Source organism: Arachis hypogaea, chromosome 3 (assembly GCF_003086295.3).
Source record: "Arachis hypogaea cultivar Tifrunner chromosome 3, arahy.Tifrunner.gnm2.J5K5, whole genome shotgun sequence".
NCBI classification, from domain to species: Eukaryota; Viridiplantae; Streptophyta; class Magnoliopsida; order Fabales; family Fabaceae; genus Arachis; species Arachis hypogaea.
In genome coordinates, this window is record NC_092038.1 from 71,455,427 (window position 1) to 71,471,936 (window position 16,510).

A 16,510-nucleotide genomic window follows, 5' to 3' on the forward strand; every position below is an offset into this window, starting at 1 on the left:
TTTATTTTGAATTTGGGTAGATAAATAATTTTTTTTTTTTTTGTAATATGGGTAGATAAATGTTAGTTGGAGATTTATGAAGGGAGACTCAGGTTCTGTAATATTAATGTTAGTAGTTGGGTTAGGGTTGGTTAGTGTGTGGGTGTGGGTCGGGCTATCCGGACCATACCATGACAAAAAAAAAAACGGACACCAATGCGGAGCCATCTCTGGCAAGCTCCATGAAGACTCAATGCGGAGCCATCTCTGCCAAGCTCCCCCTGCAAAGAGTACCATGCCACTTGTCAACACGCCCTTTAATTAAAGAGAATATCTTTAGCTCTGTACAGATTAACCTCTGTACGCTATAAATGACCTTATTGATTTCAATCACGTTCAAACCCGAACCCTAACTCCATAACTTCTCTTCACTTTTCGATCAATGGTGATGTTCGCTTCACAATTAACAGCAACAACCTTCTCGCCTTCATTCCTAAACTCAGCTCCCTCCGATACCACTCGTTCCCCCTTCCTCGCTCTCGCTCACCTTCGCTACAACCGAACCTTCTTTCCCACTCGCCGGAGACTTGTCGTTTCCTCCCGCCTCAACTCGTCCAGGTCCTCCGGCGCCGGTGGCTCCGTCGACAACGGCGATGTGCCCTACGAGCTCCACCACGATTTCTCGCCGCAGCGCGAGACGAAGGGATCGCCGGTATTCGTGACGCTGCCGGTGAATACGGTGGGCCCTGAGGGGAAGATATCGAGGCCGAGGGCCATGATGTTCTCGCTGAAGGCGCTCGCCGCCGCAGGCGTGGAGGGCGTGGTGGTTGAGTTTTGGTGGGGAATTATTGAGAGGAAAGAACCTAGGGTTTACGATTGGCGAGGCTATCGTGAGCTCGTGATGATGGCTTGCATGTGTGGCCTCAAGGTTCGTGCTGTTCTTGCTTTCCATCAGTACGGCACAGGCCCTGATGATCCTAATCAGTATGTTTCTTTGCTAATTGATTCGAAATTTGATTCATTCTTTCTATTGATAAGGTTCTTGCTAATTTCGCCTTTTTGTTTCCTTTGCCTTTTCTGTTGATATTTGATATGGTGAAGTTTCGTTTTAGTTACTGTTTGGCCCTTGAAATTGAGTTGGTTAGGCATTTACAGGTTTGAGAATTTTGATATAACTATTTATGTAAGCGTATGAGGCTTCCTTGTAATATCTTTTTTTTTGCGGTGTAGACGAGCAATGCAATGCTGCTCCAGAGATATTCTCTTTCTTTGCGAAATGATTTATCCTCCTAACAAGTAACAAACTAAACATTCTCCTATTCATAATTTTAAAATAAGATAAAAGGGAAGGGTTGGGTTTGGCAGTTAGCAAATATTAACATAAAACTTTTCTGTATCCTTTGAGCTAAATCCTAAATGGCATTTATCAATTTAGTCAGTTTTGCATAGTCCGAAAATGCTATGATGATGTTATGAATAAGATTGTTCATCCTTCACATGGACAAATTTCTCCATGTATACTGTAGCTTTAAAGAGATAAAATAATCTTTTTTACAGTTTGTGAGAAGATAATTATTCCTGCCTGTGAATATTTTATATTCAAATAGTGTTTGGAACTCTTACTAGTCCTGATTTGGTGCCGTGTTGATTGTTTGTTTATTTGAATTATTACTATTTTTGTAGGTAGGTATTGAGTCCTAGACATAGCTCATACTCTGGAAGTTTGTCCCCTTTGTGTAGGATACCGCTTCCTCTATGGGTTCTTGATGAGATAAACAAAGATCCAGAGTTAGCATATTCTGACCGGTTTGGAAGAAGAAATATTGAATACATTTCCCTAGGATGTGATACTCTTCCTGTGCTGCGTGGACGCACTCCTATTCAAGCATATGCAGATTTTATGAGAGACTTCAGGGAGACTTTCAGGCCGTCTCTTGGCCTTACCATTACAGTAAGGTTCTTGATGATTTTGGGATGTTTATAGCAATGAAGTTTGAAATTCCAGTCATCATTGGTGGATGTTGATAGCAGTTTGGTGAAATTCATCTGTTTTGCAGAGGGTACAGATTGGCATGGGTCCTGGTGGTGAACTAAGATATCCGTCATTCTCTTTCCAGAAGCCAAATGTGGCTTCATCTGGTGGACTTGGAGAGTTCCAATGCTATGATAAGGTAAGTTGAGCTTTAGCTATTAAGGTGTGGAGCTGCATGCATTGCCTTATAGGAGACTGTTGTGTACTTGTATATAGGATAAGCATCAAGTTTAACTTTTCTTTTCTTTTGTTTGAACCTTCCAGTACATGCTAGCTTCTCTAAATGCCTGTGCGAGAAAAATTGGAAAGCGTGAATGGGGAGATGGTGGTCCATTTGGTGCGGGAAGTTTGACGCAAAATCCTGAGCATACTGATTTCTTCAAAAATGAGGGTGGCTCTTGGAACACACCATATGGTAAATTTTTCCTTGAATGGTACTCAAATATGCTGCTGCTGCATGGAGAGAGAATTTGTAGGGAAGCTGAAACTATATTTAGGGGTACAGAAGTCCTTATATCCGCAGAAGTAGCTGCCATTCACTGGCACTACGCCATTCAATCCCATCCATCGGAGTTAACCGCAGGCTATTATAATACTTTCGACAGGGATGGATACTTGCCCATTGCTCGCCTGTTTAGTAAGTATGGGTTTGCAATTTGCTGCTCTTGTTTTGAAATGCAAGATGCCACAATGCAAAAGATAAACCCTAGTGGTAGCCCTGAAGGATTTCTTAAACAGCTTTTGCTGGCTGCTAGGCTTTGTGACATATCACTTGAAGGTCAAAATTTTACAACTGATTTAGATGATGATGCATTCTCCCAAGTGCTGAAGATGTCAAAGTTTTACTCGGATGGGATTGAAAAGCGCCCCTTTGCATTCAACTTTGTAAGAATGAACAAAAGAATGTTTGAAACCCAGAATTGGGATCGGTTTGCACGATTTGTGAGGCAGATGTCTAGTGGAAAGATTTTACAAGCCAGGCTAAGAGCCCAATTGGGAAGTAGCAGCAGCTACTCTTTGACTTTTAAATTGTGAAAAGTCACAATACGTTCGAAAAGTTAATTTCCAGTTTTTTGAAGACGACTTTTCGAAAAGTTAATTTCCAAAAGTTAAATTCCCAGTTTTTTAAGAAGCAAAAATATATGACTTCAATAAGTCATTCTATCACTTTCGAAAAAAAATTGACTTCAAAGCAAAAAAGATCTACTTTCATTTTTGGTAAAAATGTTTTTTGTTTCTGCTGGAAATATTGGTCTTCCAACGCAAGGTTCAAGGTTTCATGTACTGGTCTTCTATCATCATTTTTACCCAATGTTTCATCTGCTGGAAGGATTGGTTCACCACCACCACATCTGAACCACTTATTGCATATATATCTTCTATTTTTTTTATCATTTTACCATTCTATTTTTTATTATTAAATTTGTATTTAACATTATGTGGTATGAAATCTCAGTTTTAATTTTATTTTTTTTCACATGTGATTTTACTTTTTTTATAGCTTGTTATTATTTTTATAGTTAGTTATATCAAGTTCTTGATTCCAATATAGGAGGAGGGAGTTTTAAGGAGGAAAAAAAAACAACAACCAAATATATATCGACACACATTTTACATTTGTTTTTTATTTTCACCTATCATATCATACACAATAAAATAACAAATAATAACTACACAATAATTTCTTTGGCATTGTCATTAAGATGATGAATTAAAATTTTATTATTATTCACCACATACAAGAACGCCTTTATAGGTGAAGGTGAAGTAGAAAAACCAGTTTTAGTGATATTACGTGGGAAGAACCAATTAAAAATGGAACTAATAAGAGAGCAAATAAAGAATCAAACAATTGTAATTTTAGTGATTAGGTTAAATAAAATCAACATTTAATATTAAAAAATATTTGTTATCATCGTTATTTTAATATCTATTTTTTTATGTAAAAAAATTATATTTTGAGTTATTTATCCAAATGTTCCAATTTTAAAATAAATACTTTTATAACTAAAAATTCAAATACAAAATAACTTATTCACAAATTTTTATTAATAAAAGTCTTCATATTTTAAGCTCTTTTTTCAAAAGAGTTTGTTTAAATTGGGCTAAAATCTCAATGTGACTTGCTATTGAAGGCCACCCAGGAGCTGCAAAAGTAGGATTGTTGTACCAGCACTCCTGAATAGGGCTGCAGAAGTAGGACTGTTGTACCAGCACTCCTAAATATAGATTAGCTTCTGTTCTGGAATCAAACGCATATTTTAGTATATTTAAAATTTGTAGTAACTATTGATTCTTCGCGTTATTCTTTGATTGCTTCTCTGTTACAAGTTACTTCTGCAAAGTACCTCATTGAATTGCCTTCCAAATTTTTTTCTTTTACATGGGTGGCATGATAGTGGCTTCTAACTATGTTTTCAAATGGATTGACATGCAATCCCAAACTAATTGTTTAAGTTCGTATTATCCTTTGTTCTTTTGGAATGGGCCCTTGAAGTGCTTGGTTCACATATATTTGTGATTTGTATATGTTCCTCCAATCATATAATATTCCTAGTATTGTCGGGTGGGCATCCCATTTTCGAAAGTTGTTCAACCCGGAGGTTTATCATCGTGGACACGAGATCTGTAAAGAATATTTAAATTGTTGGTTTTTAAAACGATGTGTTATGTCTTTCATGTATCTCTCTCATTTGAGTAACTAAAAATGTTCGACAAGCATGATAATGTGGATTAGGATAACAAACAATGAAAGTTTTGAAGTTAGAACGTTCTTCTACCTACTTTAATCAGTCAGGTAGGTGCATTGAATAAATTACACTATTATATATAACAAAAAAAATATTAGTCACCGGTGGAAGACGCTGGACGAGAAGACGCCTCTAACATGGAAGGCGCTTGCTGAAAAAGGTTTAAACCAGAGTCCAAGGCCTCCTCATTCTAACTTTTCTCTATATAAGTTAGATATCCTCTGCTTATAAAAACGCACACACTCTCTCTCATTGTTACAATTTTACTAGTTTATAGGAGTTATAGATTATTTTTTAGGTGCAAGTTAGTTAATTGAGGTGTACTTATGGTTTATTATCAATGGTTGTGTTTCTACATAGTAAGTCTGGAGAGAAATATAACTCGTTCAGTTTAGAGATTAAATTTGCCTTTGCCTGAGATGGATGAGATATACGTCGACTTCAAGAGGAATAGTGGCGGCGAACACTTGTAAAGCATAGTTATCAAAATCGAACCGGTAATTGATCCGGTCATACAATTAAGTCACTGGTTCAACCGATGGGTTACTGATTTATCCGATTAATCTGGTCATAATTAAATAAAAATATAAAATTATAAAATAAAAAATTAAATGCATATTTTCAAAAAATATATTATTGATTAATCAAATATCAATTATTAGATATAATTTATGATAAAAAAATAGATAATAAATTAGTCACTAGTACAAAATACTTTCTCAATTTAAATGAACGAGAGAAAACAAAAGATAACACAATCAATATCAATATATCAATATATTTGTATATTAAGTATTATTACTTGTTTGATATCCATGTCATTCATACTTAAAAGGATAAAAAAATAAAAATTTATTCATAGTTTATTATATATTTAATTTTTGTAACAACCTCTTCTTTTAGTAAGATTCTATTTCTTAGTTGTTATCTGATCTTTTGCTAACAAAATAAAACACGTATATTATAAAAATAATATATTTACAGAAAGAATATAACTGTGTTATACCTAACAGATCTTCACAATTCCTGTGATATTTTAGAATAAGATAGCTTGAGCTTAGATAATTTTTTGACCTATAAATTAGTATTGTAATAATAAGTAGTAGCTCTTAAACTATACTTGGAAAATAATAGTTATGTCAGATAGAAAAGTCTGAATAAAATAAAATAAAATTGAGAGTTATTATAGATATTGATAATACGGCGAGCCTCCAAGCTTAACATGTTTATTTTTAAGAAAAGCAAGTTAAACTTTTATGAAAATTAGATTATAACGTAGTAGAATATGAAAGAGATGCAATTTGTATTATAATTCGGAGATATGAGGATTAGCTCCTAAGATTAACTTGATAATCTTAAAAATAAAATTGGTCAAACTTGTCATTAGAAAATGTGTTGCTTATATTAGTATATTTTTAGGAAATGTGTTGCTTATATTAGTGTATAATAGCTGAAAATTATTTTATAATTTGACATGATCAATTAAATTATCATTTAATAATTATCAATTATCAACTTTACATAAAAGACAATTATACATGAGTTTCACCTTTTCTTAATGAATGTACTTTTACGCCCCACATTTTCATATGAAAGACACCTCCTATATTAATATTTTTCATATGCGATTCGCTATCTAGTTTGTCATTTTTTTAGTAGAAGGCGCGTTGTCACGGTAAATTTTAGAAGGTTAAATTTAACATTGTTTGTATAGTTTTTTGGAGTATTTGAGAATGCTCTAGATGGTTCCGGAACATTTTAGAATGTCCTAGAAGGTCCCAAAATATCTTAGAAAGTTCTAGAAGACTCTGGAAGGTCATAGAGTATTCTAGAAAAGTGTAGATGTATATAGAAGTATAAAGAGTGGTATGGAATAATCTAGAAATATTTAGAAAGTTGTGGTAGGATAGATATTTGTAAAGAAGGTTATGGATGATTAATCTGGAATGTTGATTAGATTTAATCATAACCATCCATTGAGGAGGTGGATGGCTATAAATAGGAGTGAGAGTTAGATTTTGTGTGTGTGTGAATCATTTGTAACAAACACTTGAGCAATAAAGTGTTCTTCCACCAAAACTTCCTTTCTCTTGTGTTCTCTTGTATTCTTAGCTTTCTTGCTAAGTATTGAGGGTTAGGCTGACTTGGTCTTAGTTCAAGAGGTTAAGTAAGTCCAAATGCTGGCACGGTAGCGTTGGAGTGTGTCCAAGGCTGCGACAATTTGGCATCAGAGAAGGTTCGAGAGGGAGCACAAGTGATTTGTGGGTATGGCTTCTAGTGTAACCATGGAGCATGTTGAGTCTCAAAGGGGAAGGAATGTTATTCCTTCTCAATGGGGAGGCAAGAAGGTCCGTTCTTCAAGTGAGCCTAGAGGGAAGGACTCTAACTTCTTAGAAGAGAGGGTTTCTATGTTGGAGAATATTCTATCCTCTATAGATGAGCGCTTCCAAAGGATAGAACATGACAAGAAGACCCTCAAGGCTCACGTGTTGGGGAAACTAGATGCTTTCAAAGAAAGCATGCTCCAAATCAAAGAGAAGCTTGAGAATTCCTTGAAGCTATTTGAGAAAGTTCGAGTTTGGTTCGAGGAGGCAAAATCTCGACCAACCATTATAAGGGAGACGACAAAGATTGATCTCCCAAAGCCAAAGGAGTTCAAGGGCGTGAGGGACACTCGAGAAGTGGAGAACTTCCTATGGCAAATGGAGAGATACTTTGAAGGCCAAGGGGTGGTCGAAGAAGCAATTAAGGTACGCACTGCAGCTCTCTACCTTTCTGATAATGCTACTTTGTGGTGGAGGAGAAAATGCGTAGATATGGAGAAAGGTACTTGCAACATAGCCACATGGAAAGATTTTAAAAGGGAGTTGAAAAGACAATTCTTCCCTGAGAATGTGGTTTATGAAGTAAGGAAGAAGTTGAGGGAGTTGAAGCACAAGAGTACGATTAGCGACTACGTAAATGAGTTCACTATTCTCACGCTACAAATCCCCAACTTAGCATCAGAGGATGCATTGTTCTTCTTCATTGATGGACTCCAACCTTGGGCAAAGCAAGAACTACAAAGAAGGAATGTTAAAGATGTCGACGAGGCCATCGTGGTGGTCGAATCACTCACTGAGTATCATAGGAGAGACTCTAAACCCAAGTCTTCTTCCAAGCCTAGTTATACTAAAGGCGAGGGAGACAAGGGGAAGAGTTTTTCAACCAAGAAGGAAATAAAATACTCTTTAAAGAAAGAGTACAAGGAAAAGAAGAAGGCTTTCGTGCCCAAAGGAGGATGCTTTGTGTGCAAGGGACCACACCAAATGAAGGACTGTCCAAAGCTAGGGACTCTGGCATCTATCGCCCAAACTCAAGTAAATGAGTGTATTGGATCTATCCAACTCATGAATGCTGTGAAAGGGCAAAGAGGCAAGCACCGCAGAAAAGAAAGGTTTGATGTATGTCAAAGCCTTTATCAATGAAAATCCCGTTATGACTATGATCGACACTGGTGCTATGATGAGCGGATAATTTATACGCTTTTTGGCATTGTTTTTAGTATGTTTTTAGTATGTTTTAGTTAGTTTTTATTATATTTTTATAGTTTTTAGTTAAATTCACTTTTCTGGACTTTACTATGAGTTTGTGTGTTTTTCTGTGATTTCAAGTATTTTCTGGCTGAAGTTGAGGGACCTGAGCAAAAATCTGATTCAGAGGCTGAAAAGGACTGCAGATGATGTTGGATTTTGACCCCCCTGCACTCGAAGTGAATTTTCTGGAGCTACAGAAGCCCAATTGGCGCGCTCTCAATTGCGTTGGAAAGTAGACATCCTGCGATTTCCAGCAATTTATAACAGTCCATACTTTGCCTGAGATTTGATGGCCCAAACCGGCGTTCCAAATCAGCTCAAGAATTCTGGCGTTTAACGCTGGAACTGGCACAAGAATGGGAGTTAAACGCCCAAACTGGCACAAAAGCTGGCGTTTAACTCCAAAAAAAGTCTCTACACAAAAATGCTTCAATGCTCAGCCCAAGCACACACCAAGTGGGCCCGGAAGTGGATTTTTATGTCATTTACTCATATATGTAAACCCTAAGCTACTAGTTCTCTATAAATAAGACCTTTTGCTATTGTATTTTCATCTTGGTTCTTCTGGTTCCCTCTCTAGGGCCGAAGCCAATGATCACCATTATCACTTATGTATTTTCAACGGTGGAGTTTCTACACACCATAGATTAAGGTGTGGAGCTCTGCTGTACCTCGAGTATTAATGCAATTACTATTGTTCTTCTATTCAATTTAGCTTATTCTTATTCTAAGATATCACTTGTTCCTCAACTTGATGAATGTGATGATCCGTGACACTCATCATCATTCTCACCTATGAACGTGTGCCTGACAACCACCTCCGCTCTACCTTAGATTGAGTGGATATCTCTTGGATTCCTTAATCAGAATCTTCGTGGTATAAGCTAGAATTGATGGAGGCATTCAAGAGAATCCGAAAGGTCTAAACCTTGTCTGTGGTATTCTGAGTAGGATTCAAGGATTGAATGACTGTGACGAGCTTCAAACTCCTGAAGGCTGGGCGTTAGTGACAAACGCAAAAGAATCACTGGATTCTATTCCAACCTGATTGAGAACCGACAGATGATTAGCCGTGCTGTGACAGAGCGCGTTGAACATTTTCACTGAGAGGACGAGACTGTAGCCATTGACAACGGTGATGCCCAACATACAGCTTGCCATGGAAAGGAGTAAGAAGGATTGGATGAAGACAGTAGGTGATGTGTGGAAAACGATCCGACACAAAACTCACCGGCAAGTGTACCGGGTCGCATCAAGTAATAATAACTCACATGAGTGAGGTCGATCCCACAGGGATTGAAGGATTGAGCAATTTTATTTTAGTGGTTGATTTAGTCAAGTTGATTAAGTTTTGGTTGAGTGCGTTGTATTTAACAGAAGCTAAATTGCTTGGAATGTAAAAGGGAGAGGGGGAAATTGCAGTAAATTAAAGAGCAGGAAAGTAAAATTGCTGAGTCTTAAAGAACAAGAAAGTAAATGACTGAAACTTAAAGTGCAAGAAATGTAAATTGTAGTAACTTAAATGGCAAGAAATGTAAATTGCTTGAATGTAAAAGGGATTTGAGGACTGGGATTTCAGAATCTAAACAAAGAGAAATTGAATTGCCACAGTTAATAGAGCAGAAATTGAATTAGAAGCAATTAGAACTCAAACAGTAAAGAAATTAAATGCAGCAAAGGTTCACAGAAGAACCAAAAGGAAATTGGGATCTCAGGACTCCAGAGACTAGGTAGCAAAGCCTAGATCTCAATTGCCTTCCTAGATCCAAGTTCTCAAAGCAATTGACAAGAAATTGAAGAAGAAGCAGTAAAGGAACTTAAATTGAACTCAATTATGCAGAAGAGGAATTAAAGAGATTTTGAATGGAGATTGAGACAGAATTTCCTCAATTCTTCACACCCAAAACTCAAAACAAGGAAATTAAAAAGGCCCAAGCAAGAACGAGGAAGAAGAGAGATCAATTCTCCTCCCCAATTCTCTGAAATCTCAGTGAAGACACCAAGAGAAGTTCCAAAGTGCAAAAATAAAATTCAAAGCTCAAAGAAAGTGCAAAATTCCAAAGTCAAGTTAAAAGTCCTAATTACATCAAACTAGCTCCTATTTATACACTTTCTATTCTTGGATCTTGGGATTTGGATGGGCTTTTGATTTGGTGAAGAAATGAATTTTATTGGATTTTTAATCCAATTTTAGCCCAAAAACAATAGCTTCCAGGAGGCTGCCCTGCCCTTGTGGAGGGCAGGGCAGAAAATTGATGCGTGGTGCGTGCGTGGTGCGGGCGTGGTGCGGGCTTGGTGCGCAGGATGCTGCCGAATGTTGCTTTGGTGCGCCAGATTTGTGCGCTGGCCGTGCCACAACAAAATGCTGCCCTGCCCTCGCAGAGGGCAGGGCAGTGTTTCCAAACTGAAGTCCTGCGTTCGAGGCATGGCAGAGACACACGCTACTCATTTTCCTTGGCTTTCTTGGCACCATAATGAAGCCTAGTTTCTTGCCTTTCATGCTTTGTTCCCTTATGTTGCCCTCCTAGAGGGCAGTGTGCCCTTGTGGAGGGCAATGCTTGCTTCCCTCCTTCATAAGCCACGCCTTTTTCTCCTTTGGCCACACTTTCTTAGGCCACGCTTTTCTCTTTTATTCTTTTCTTCACCTACAATAAACCAAAACAACCACTCCAAGTATCACTAAATTCACAAGGCTTATAAATCAATTAAAATTCAATTAAAATTAGCTTATACCTCATGAGTTAACATTAATTTCATGGTGGTTGTTTGATTTAAAGAAGTTATGCATTTTCACTCCAAATCACTTACTTAGGATGCAAGAAAGTGCATAAAGACTAATAAATCACTTACTTATGATTTTATGTTTTATTCATCTTTTAATTATCAATCCTCCATAACCATTTGAATTTGCCTGACTGAGACTTACAAGATGACCATAGCTTGCTTCATACCAACAAACTCCGTGGGATCGACCCTTACTCGCGTAAGGTTTATTACTTGGACGACCCAGTGCACTTGCTGGTTAGTTGTGCAAAGTTGTGATAAAGAGTTGAGATTGCAATTGCGCGTACCATGTTGATGGCGCCATTGATGATCACAATTTCGTGCACCATGCTACACATAACTTTATCACGCCTGATGAAGCAAAGAGGCTTGGGTTGAAGTTCACCGAAAAGAATGGCTGATTCAAACCTGTGAACACCAAGGGTGAACCCCTTAAGGGAGTAGCGAAAGGGATTGAGATGACTCTTGGTTCTTGGAAGGGCCTTGTGGATTTCTCAGTAACACCCATGGACGATTTCAAAATAGTCATTGGGCTCGATTTACAAAGGAAGGCAAATATAATACCTATGCCATACTACGATGTAGTATGCATCATGAAGAAAGGGTCTCCATGCATGATCCCTACAGTCTCTAAAGTTGGCGGACCACCGATACTGTCTATTATGCTACTCAAGAAAGGGTTCAAGAAGGGAGAAATTACATATTTGGCTCTATTACAAGAGGAGTCAACATCCAAAAGAGAAGATGTTCCTCCAAAAATCAAGGAAGTCCTTGAAGAAAATAAGGATGTGATGCCTCCCAAGTTGGCAAAACAACTACCACTTAGGAGGAAGGTGGACCACAAGATTGAATTGGAGTCAGGAGCAAAGCCGCCCGCCTCAACACCTTATAGGATGGCACCGCCAGAACTCGAAGAGTTGAAGAAGCAACTCAAGAATTTGCTAGATGCTGGGTTCATTCATCCATCAAAGGCACCTTATGGCACACCAGTCTTGTTCCAAAAGAAGCATGATGGTTCATTAAGGCCATGCATCGACTATCGAGCACTGAACAAGGTAACCATCAAGAACAAATATCCCATTACTTCGGAGGTTTATCAAGGGATACTCCTTCTAGGTTGCACCATTAACTGATCTTCTCAAGAAGAATCACTCTTGGGAATGGTCAAAGGAGTGTTAAAAGTTTTTTTCAGCACGTACCTAAATATGCAAAGTTTCTAAAGAATTTATGCATACATATAGATAAAATTAATGAATTAGAAACTATCCCTTTAGGTAGTTCTATATCTGCTTTAATAGGGGGTATACCTGAAAAATGTAGTGACCCAGGTCCATGCATGGTTAAATGTACCATTGGAGGTGTGATATTTTCTGACTATATGTGTGATTTAGGAGCAAGTGTTGGTATAATGTCATTGTCTATATATGATGCTTTGAGGCTCCCTCCCTTAAAAAGTTCGGTAGCTCGTTTTGTGTTAGCAGATAAAAGCATTATTACAGTTGTTAGAATCGCTGAAGACGTACTGCTGAGCATTAAGGGGCTCACATTTCCCATTGACTTCTATATCTTGGAAATGCCCCCTAATGACTCAAGAAGACCATCATCAATCCTGCTTGGAAGACCATTCCTGAAGACTTTAAAGTTCAAGCTGGATGCATTCTCAGGAACTTACTCCTTTGAGATAGATGGCAGAGCAGTGAGTTTCAGTTTAAATGAAGCTATGAAGCACCCTCTGGAAGATTATTCTATCTTCCAGTGTGACATCATTGATGAAACTATAGCTGAAGTTCACCAAAAAGAAGTAGAAGAGAGGCACATGGAGCAAGGTCTAAGTGTAGGGATACCCTCTGAACACAATGAGGACACTTTGCCATTATCACTAGTTCCAGATAATCCAGAGCCCAGCCATGAGCAATAATTGGAATTAAAGCCCCTCCCACCCCACCTCAAGTATGCTTACCTTGAGGATAATCAAAAGCTTCCAGTTATCATTGCAAGGGAACTCACTTTCCAACAGGAGGAACAACTACTTAATGTGCTGAGAAAACATAAGAAAGCAATTGGGTGGAGCTTGGCGGATATAGTAAGCATTAGCCCTCAAGTTTGTGAGCACAGAATATTCTTGGAAGAGGGAGCAAAGCCTATCCGTCAGCCCCAAAGAAGATTGAATCCCACCATCTTAGAAGTTGTCAAGAAAGAAGTGACCAGGCTACTTGAAGCAGATATCATTTACCCCATCTCAGACAGCGAATGGGTTAGTCCAGTGCAAGTGGTGCCCAAGAAGTCTGGAGTCACAACAGTAAAGAATGAGCATGGAGAGCTCCTGACAACCAGAGTGTAGAATTTATGGAGAGTTTGCATTGACTATAGGCATCTCAACCAAGCCACTCGCAAGGATCATTACCCTTTGCCATTTATTGATCAAATGCTTGATCGCCTGTCAGGTAAATCCCATTATTGCTTTTTAGATGGTTATACAGGCTATTTTCAAATTCATATAGCTCCTAAGGATCAGGAAAAGACTACTTTTATATGTCCATTTGGGACTTATGCTTACAAGAGAAGGCCCTTTGGCTTATGCAATGCACCAGCCACTTTCCAAAGATGCATGATGAGTCTTTTCTCTGATCTCATTGAGAGCTGTATGGAGGTTTTTATGGATGATTTTAGCGTATATGGTGATTTCTTTAGTGTTTGCTTGGATAATTTAGATAAAGTATTAGACAGGTGTGTTAGTTCAAACCTTGTATTGAATTTTGAAAAGTGTCATTTTATGGTAAAACAAGGGATTGTTCTAGGACATATTGTCTCTCATACTGGTATTTCTGTAGACCCAGCAAAGGTAGATGTCATTTCTAGTTTGCCTTACCCCTCCTCTGTGAGGGAAGTCCGTTCGTTCCTTGGCCATGCAGGTTTCTACAGGAGATTTATCAAGGACTTCAGTAAGGTAGCATTGCTTTTATCCAGACTGTTGTAGAAGGATGTTGAGTTCGAGTTGAGTGAGGATTGCATGCACGCATTTGATAAGCTGAAGATCGCCCTAACTCAAGCTCCAATTGTGAGAGGACCAGACTGGAGCCAGCCTTTTGAGATTATGTGTGATGCCTCCAACCATGCAGTAGGAGCGGCGCTGGCTCAGCACGAAGGTAAGGACCCTTTCATAATTGCTTATGCGTCTAAGACCTTAGACGCTGCTCAATCTAACTACACCACCACTGAGAAAGAGCTTCTAGCTATTGTTTTTGCTCTGGATAAATTCCGAGCCTATTTACTTGGTTCTAAGGTGGTAGTATACTCGGACCATGCAGCTCTAAAGTATTTATTAGCCAAAAAGGAGTCTAAACCAAGGCTAATATGTTGGATACTGTTACTGCAAGAATTTGATTTAGAAATTAAGGATAGGAGTGGTAACCAAAATCTAGTGGCAGACCACTTGAGTCGCCTTGAGCACATTAAGGATGACTCCACTCCTATCAATGATGCTTTTCCATTTGATAGTTTGCATGCAGTATCTAAAGTAGTTCCTTGGTACGCACTTGTAGCTAATTTTCTAGTTAGCCAAACTTTCCCTCCTAATTTTACTAAGCGTCAAAGAGACAAGCTAAAAAGCAAGTCCAAATATTATATATGGGATGACCTATATTTATGGAGGTGTGGTGCTGACCAGGTAATTAGAAGATGTGTGCCCCAATCAGAATTCCAATCCATTTTAGAGGCTTGCCACTCTTTTGAGAGTGGTGGACATTTTGGCCCTCAAAGAACAGCTAGAAAAATTTTAGACTGTGGATTCTGGTGGCATACTCTTTTTAAAGATGCTGCTATCTTTTTTAAATCTTGTCCCCCATGCCAAAGGTTTAGTAATATATCCAAGAGGAATGAGATGCCTCAACAGATTATGCTTTTCTGTGAAATTTTGGATGTTTGGGGCATTGACTTCATGGGTCCATTTCAAAACTCTAGTGGTTACCTTTATATACTGTTAGCTGTAGATTATGTATCTAAATGGGTGGAAGCAATTTCTACCCGTACTGATGATGCTAACACTGTTATTTTCTTTGTTAGAAACTATATTATTTGTCACTTTGGATCACCACGAGCAATCGTGAGTGATCAAGGCACCCACTTTTGTAACAGGAGATTAGCAGGACTACTGAAAAAGCATGGAATAGTTCACAAAGTAGAAACATCTTATCATTCTCAGACCAATGGACAAGTAGAAGTGTCTAACAGATAGATTAATTGCATCCTGGAAAAGATAGTAAAGCCTCATAGGAAGGACTGGAGCACCAGACTAGTTGATGCGCTCTGGGCATATCGGACAGCGTACAAGACACCCATTGGGATGAGCCCCTTCCGCTTAGTGTACGGAAAGGCTTGCCACCTTCCAGTAGAGGTGGAACACAAGGCTTTCTGGGCTATGAGGGAGTGCAACATGGGATTTGAGAAAGCTAGCACTGAAGGGAAGCTGCAACTGGCAGAACTAGAAACCCTTCGCCTCGAAGCTTATGACAATGCCAGATTATACAAAGAGAAGGTGAAGGCTGTGCATAACAAGCATATTAAGAGAAGAGAGTTCAGACTTGGAGATCTGGTTCTCCTTTACAACTCCAGGCTGAGACTCAGGCCAGGAAAATTGAGATCCAGATGGGAAGGACCCTACATAGTAGAGAAGGTAGAACCATATGGAGTCTTCCACTTGAGTCATCCTTCAAGTCCTAATTGCATCAAGGTCAATGGATATCGCCTAAAGCTTTATCATGGCGAGAAGATGAAGGAACACAAAGAGCTAGAGGTCTTCCTCTTGGAGGACCCATCAACAGAAGTAGAATGAGCCTAAAGACCATTCAACTTAAGGACGTACAAGCAAAGTGCTAGGTGGGAGACAACCCACCATGGTATGATCATTCTTTCTTTTCTTACTTTTATTTTAGTAACTCTTATCATTAGTATTGCATATAGTCTGCATTCAGCATTCTGCATAAAAAAAGGGGGAGGCACACGATGCGCGAGCGTCGCTGACGCGTTTGCGTCATATGTGCAGGCGTGAAAAAGGGAATTGAACAAAAAGTTACGCGGGAGCGTGGCTGGCGGCGTGCCTTAGGCACAAATACGCCCACGCGGGCACGTCCCTGATGCGTCAGCGTCATTTGCGAAATCAGCCCCCCAACGCGTGCACGTCACCCACGCGCACGCGTGACCCTGAAAAATCGACGTAAAAAGGTGTATGGACAGAGAATTAGGATGGAGTGGTGCTAAAATTCCGCTGGAAGCACAAGCCTTATTACGCGTACACGTCCCTCACGCGTACGTGTCATTTTCAAAACCAGGCCACCCACGCATGCGCGTCCCTCACGCGCACGCGTCACCCTAAATTTTGGCAATAGTCCGTA

The 16,510-nt window shown here is 38.9% G+C and overlaps 1 protein-coding gene across 1 annotated transcript; it reads left to right on the top strand.

Annotated features, from left to right (window-relative positions):
- LOC112790731 (beta-amylase 3, chloroplastic) lies at positions 1-3,488 on the top strand. The gene is made up of 4 exons (XM_025833269.3): positions 1-963; positions 1,720-1,930; positions 2,037-2,150; positions 2,276-3,488. Exons 1-4 carry the CDS (start codon positions 422-424, stop codon positions 3,044-3,046), a joined length of 1,638 nt encoding a protein of 545 aa, XP_025689054.1. The 5' UTR covers positions 1-421; the 3' UTR covers positions 3,047-3,488.
- The last annotated feature ends 13,022 nt before the right edge of the window (positions 3,489-16,510 follow it).

Bases quoted from the DNA above. Each gene is read 5' to 3' on its own strand.
- LOC112790731 (XM_025833269.3), top strand. From the start codon at position 422: ATGGTGATGTTCGCTTCACAATTAACAGCAACAACCTTCTCGCCTTCA. The intron at 1,931-2,036 runs GTAAGGTTCTTG...TCTGTTTTGCAG, and splicing joins CTCTTGGCCTTACCATTACA to AGGGTACAGATTGGCATGGG. The intron at 2,151-2,275 runs GTAAGTTGAGCT...TGAACCTTCCAG, and splicing joins AGTTCCAATGCTATGATAAG to TACATGCTAGCTTCTCTAAA.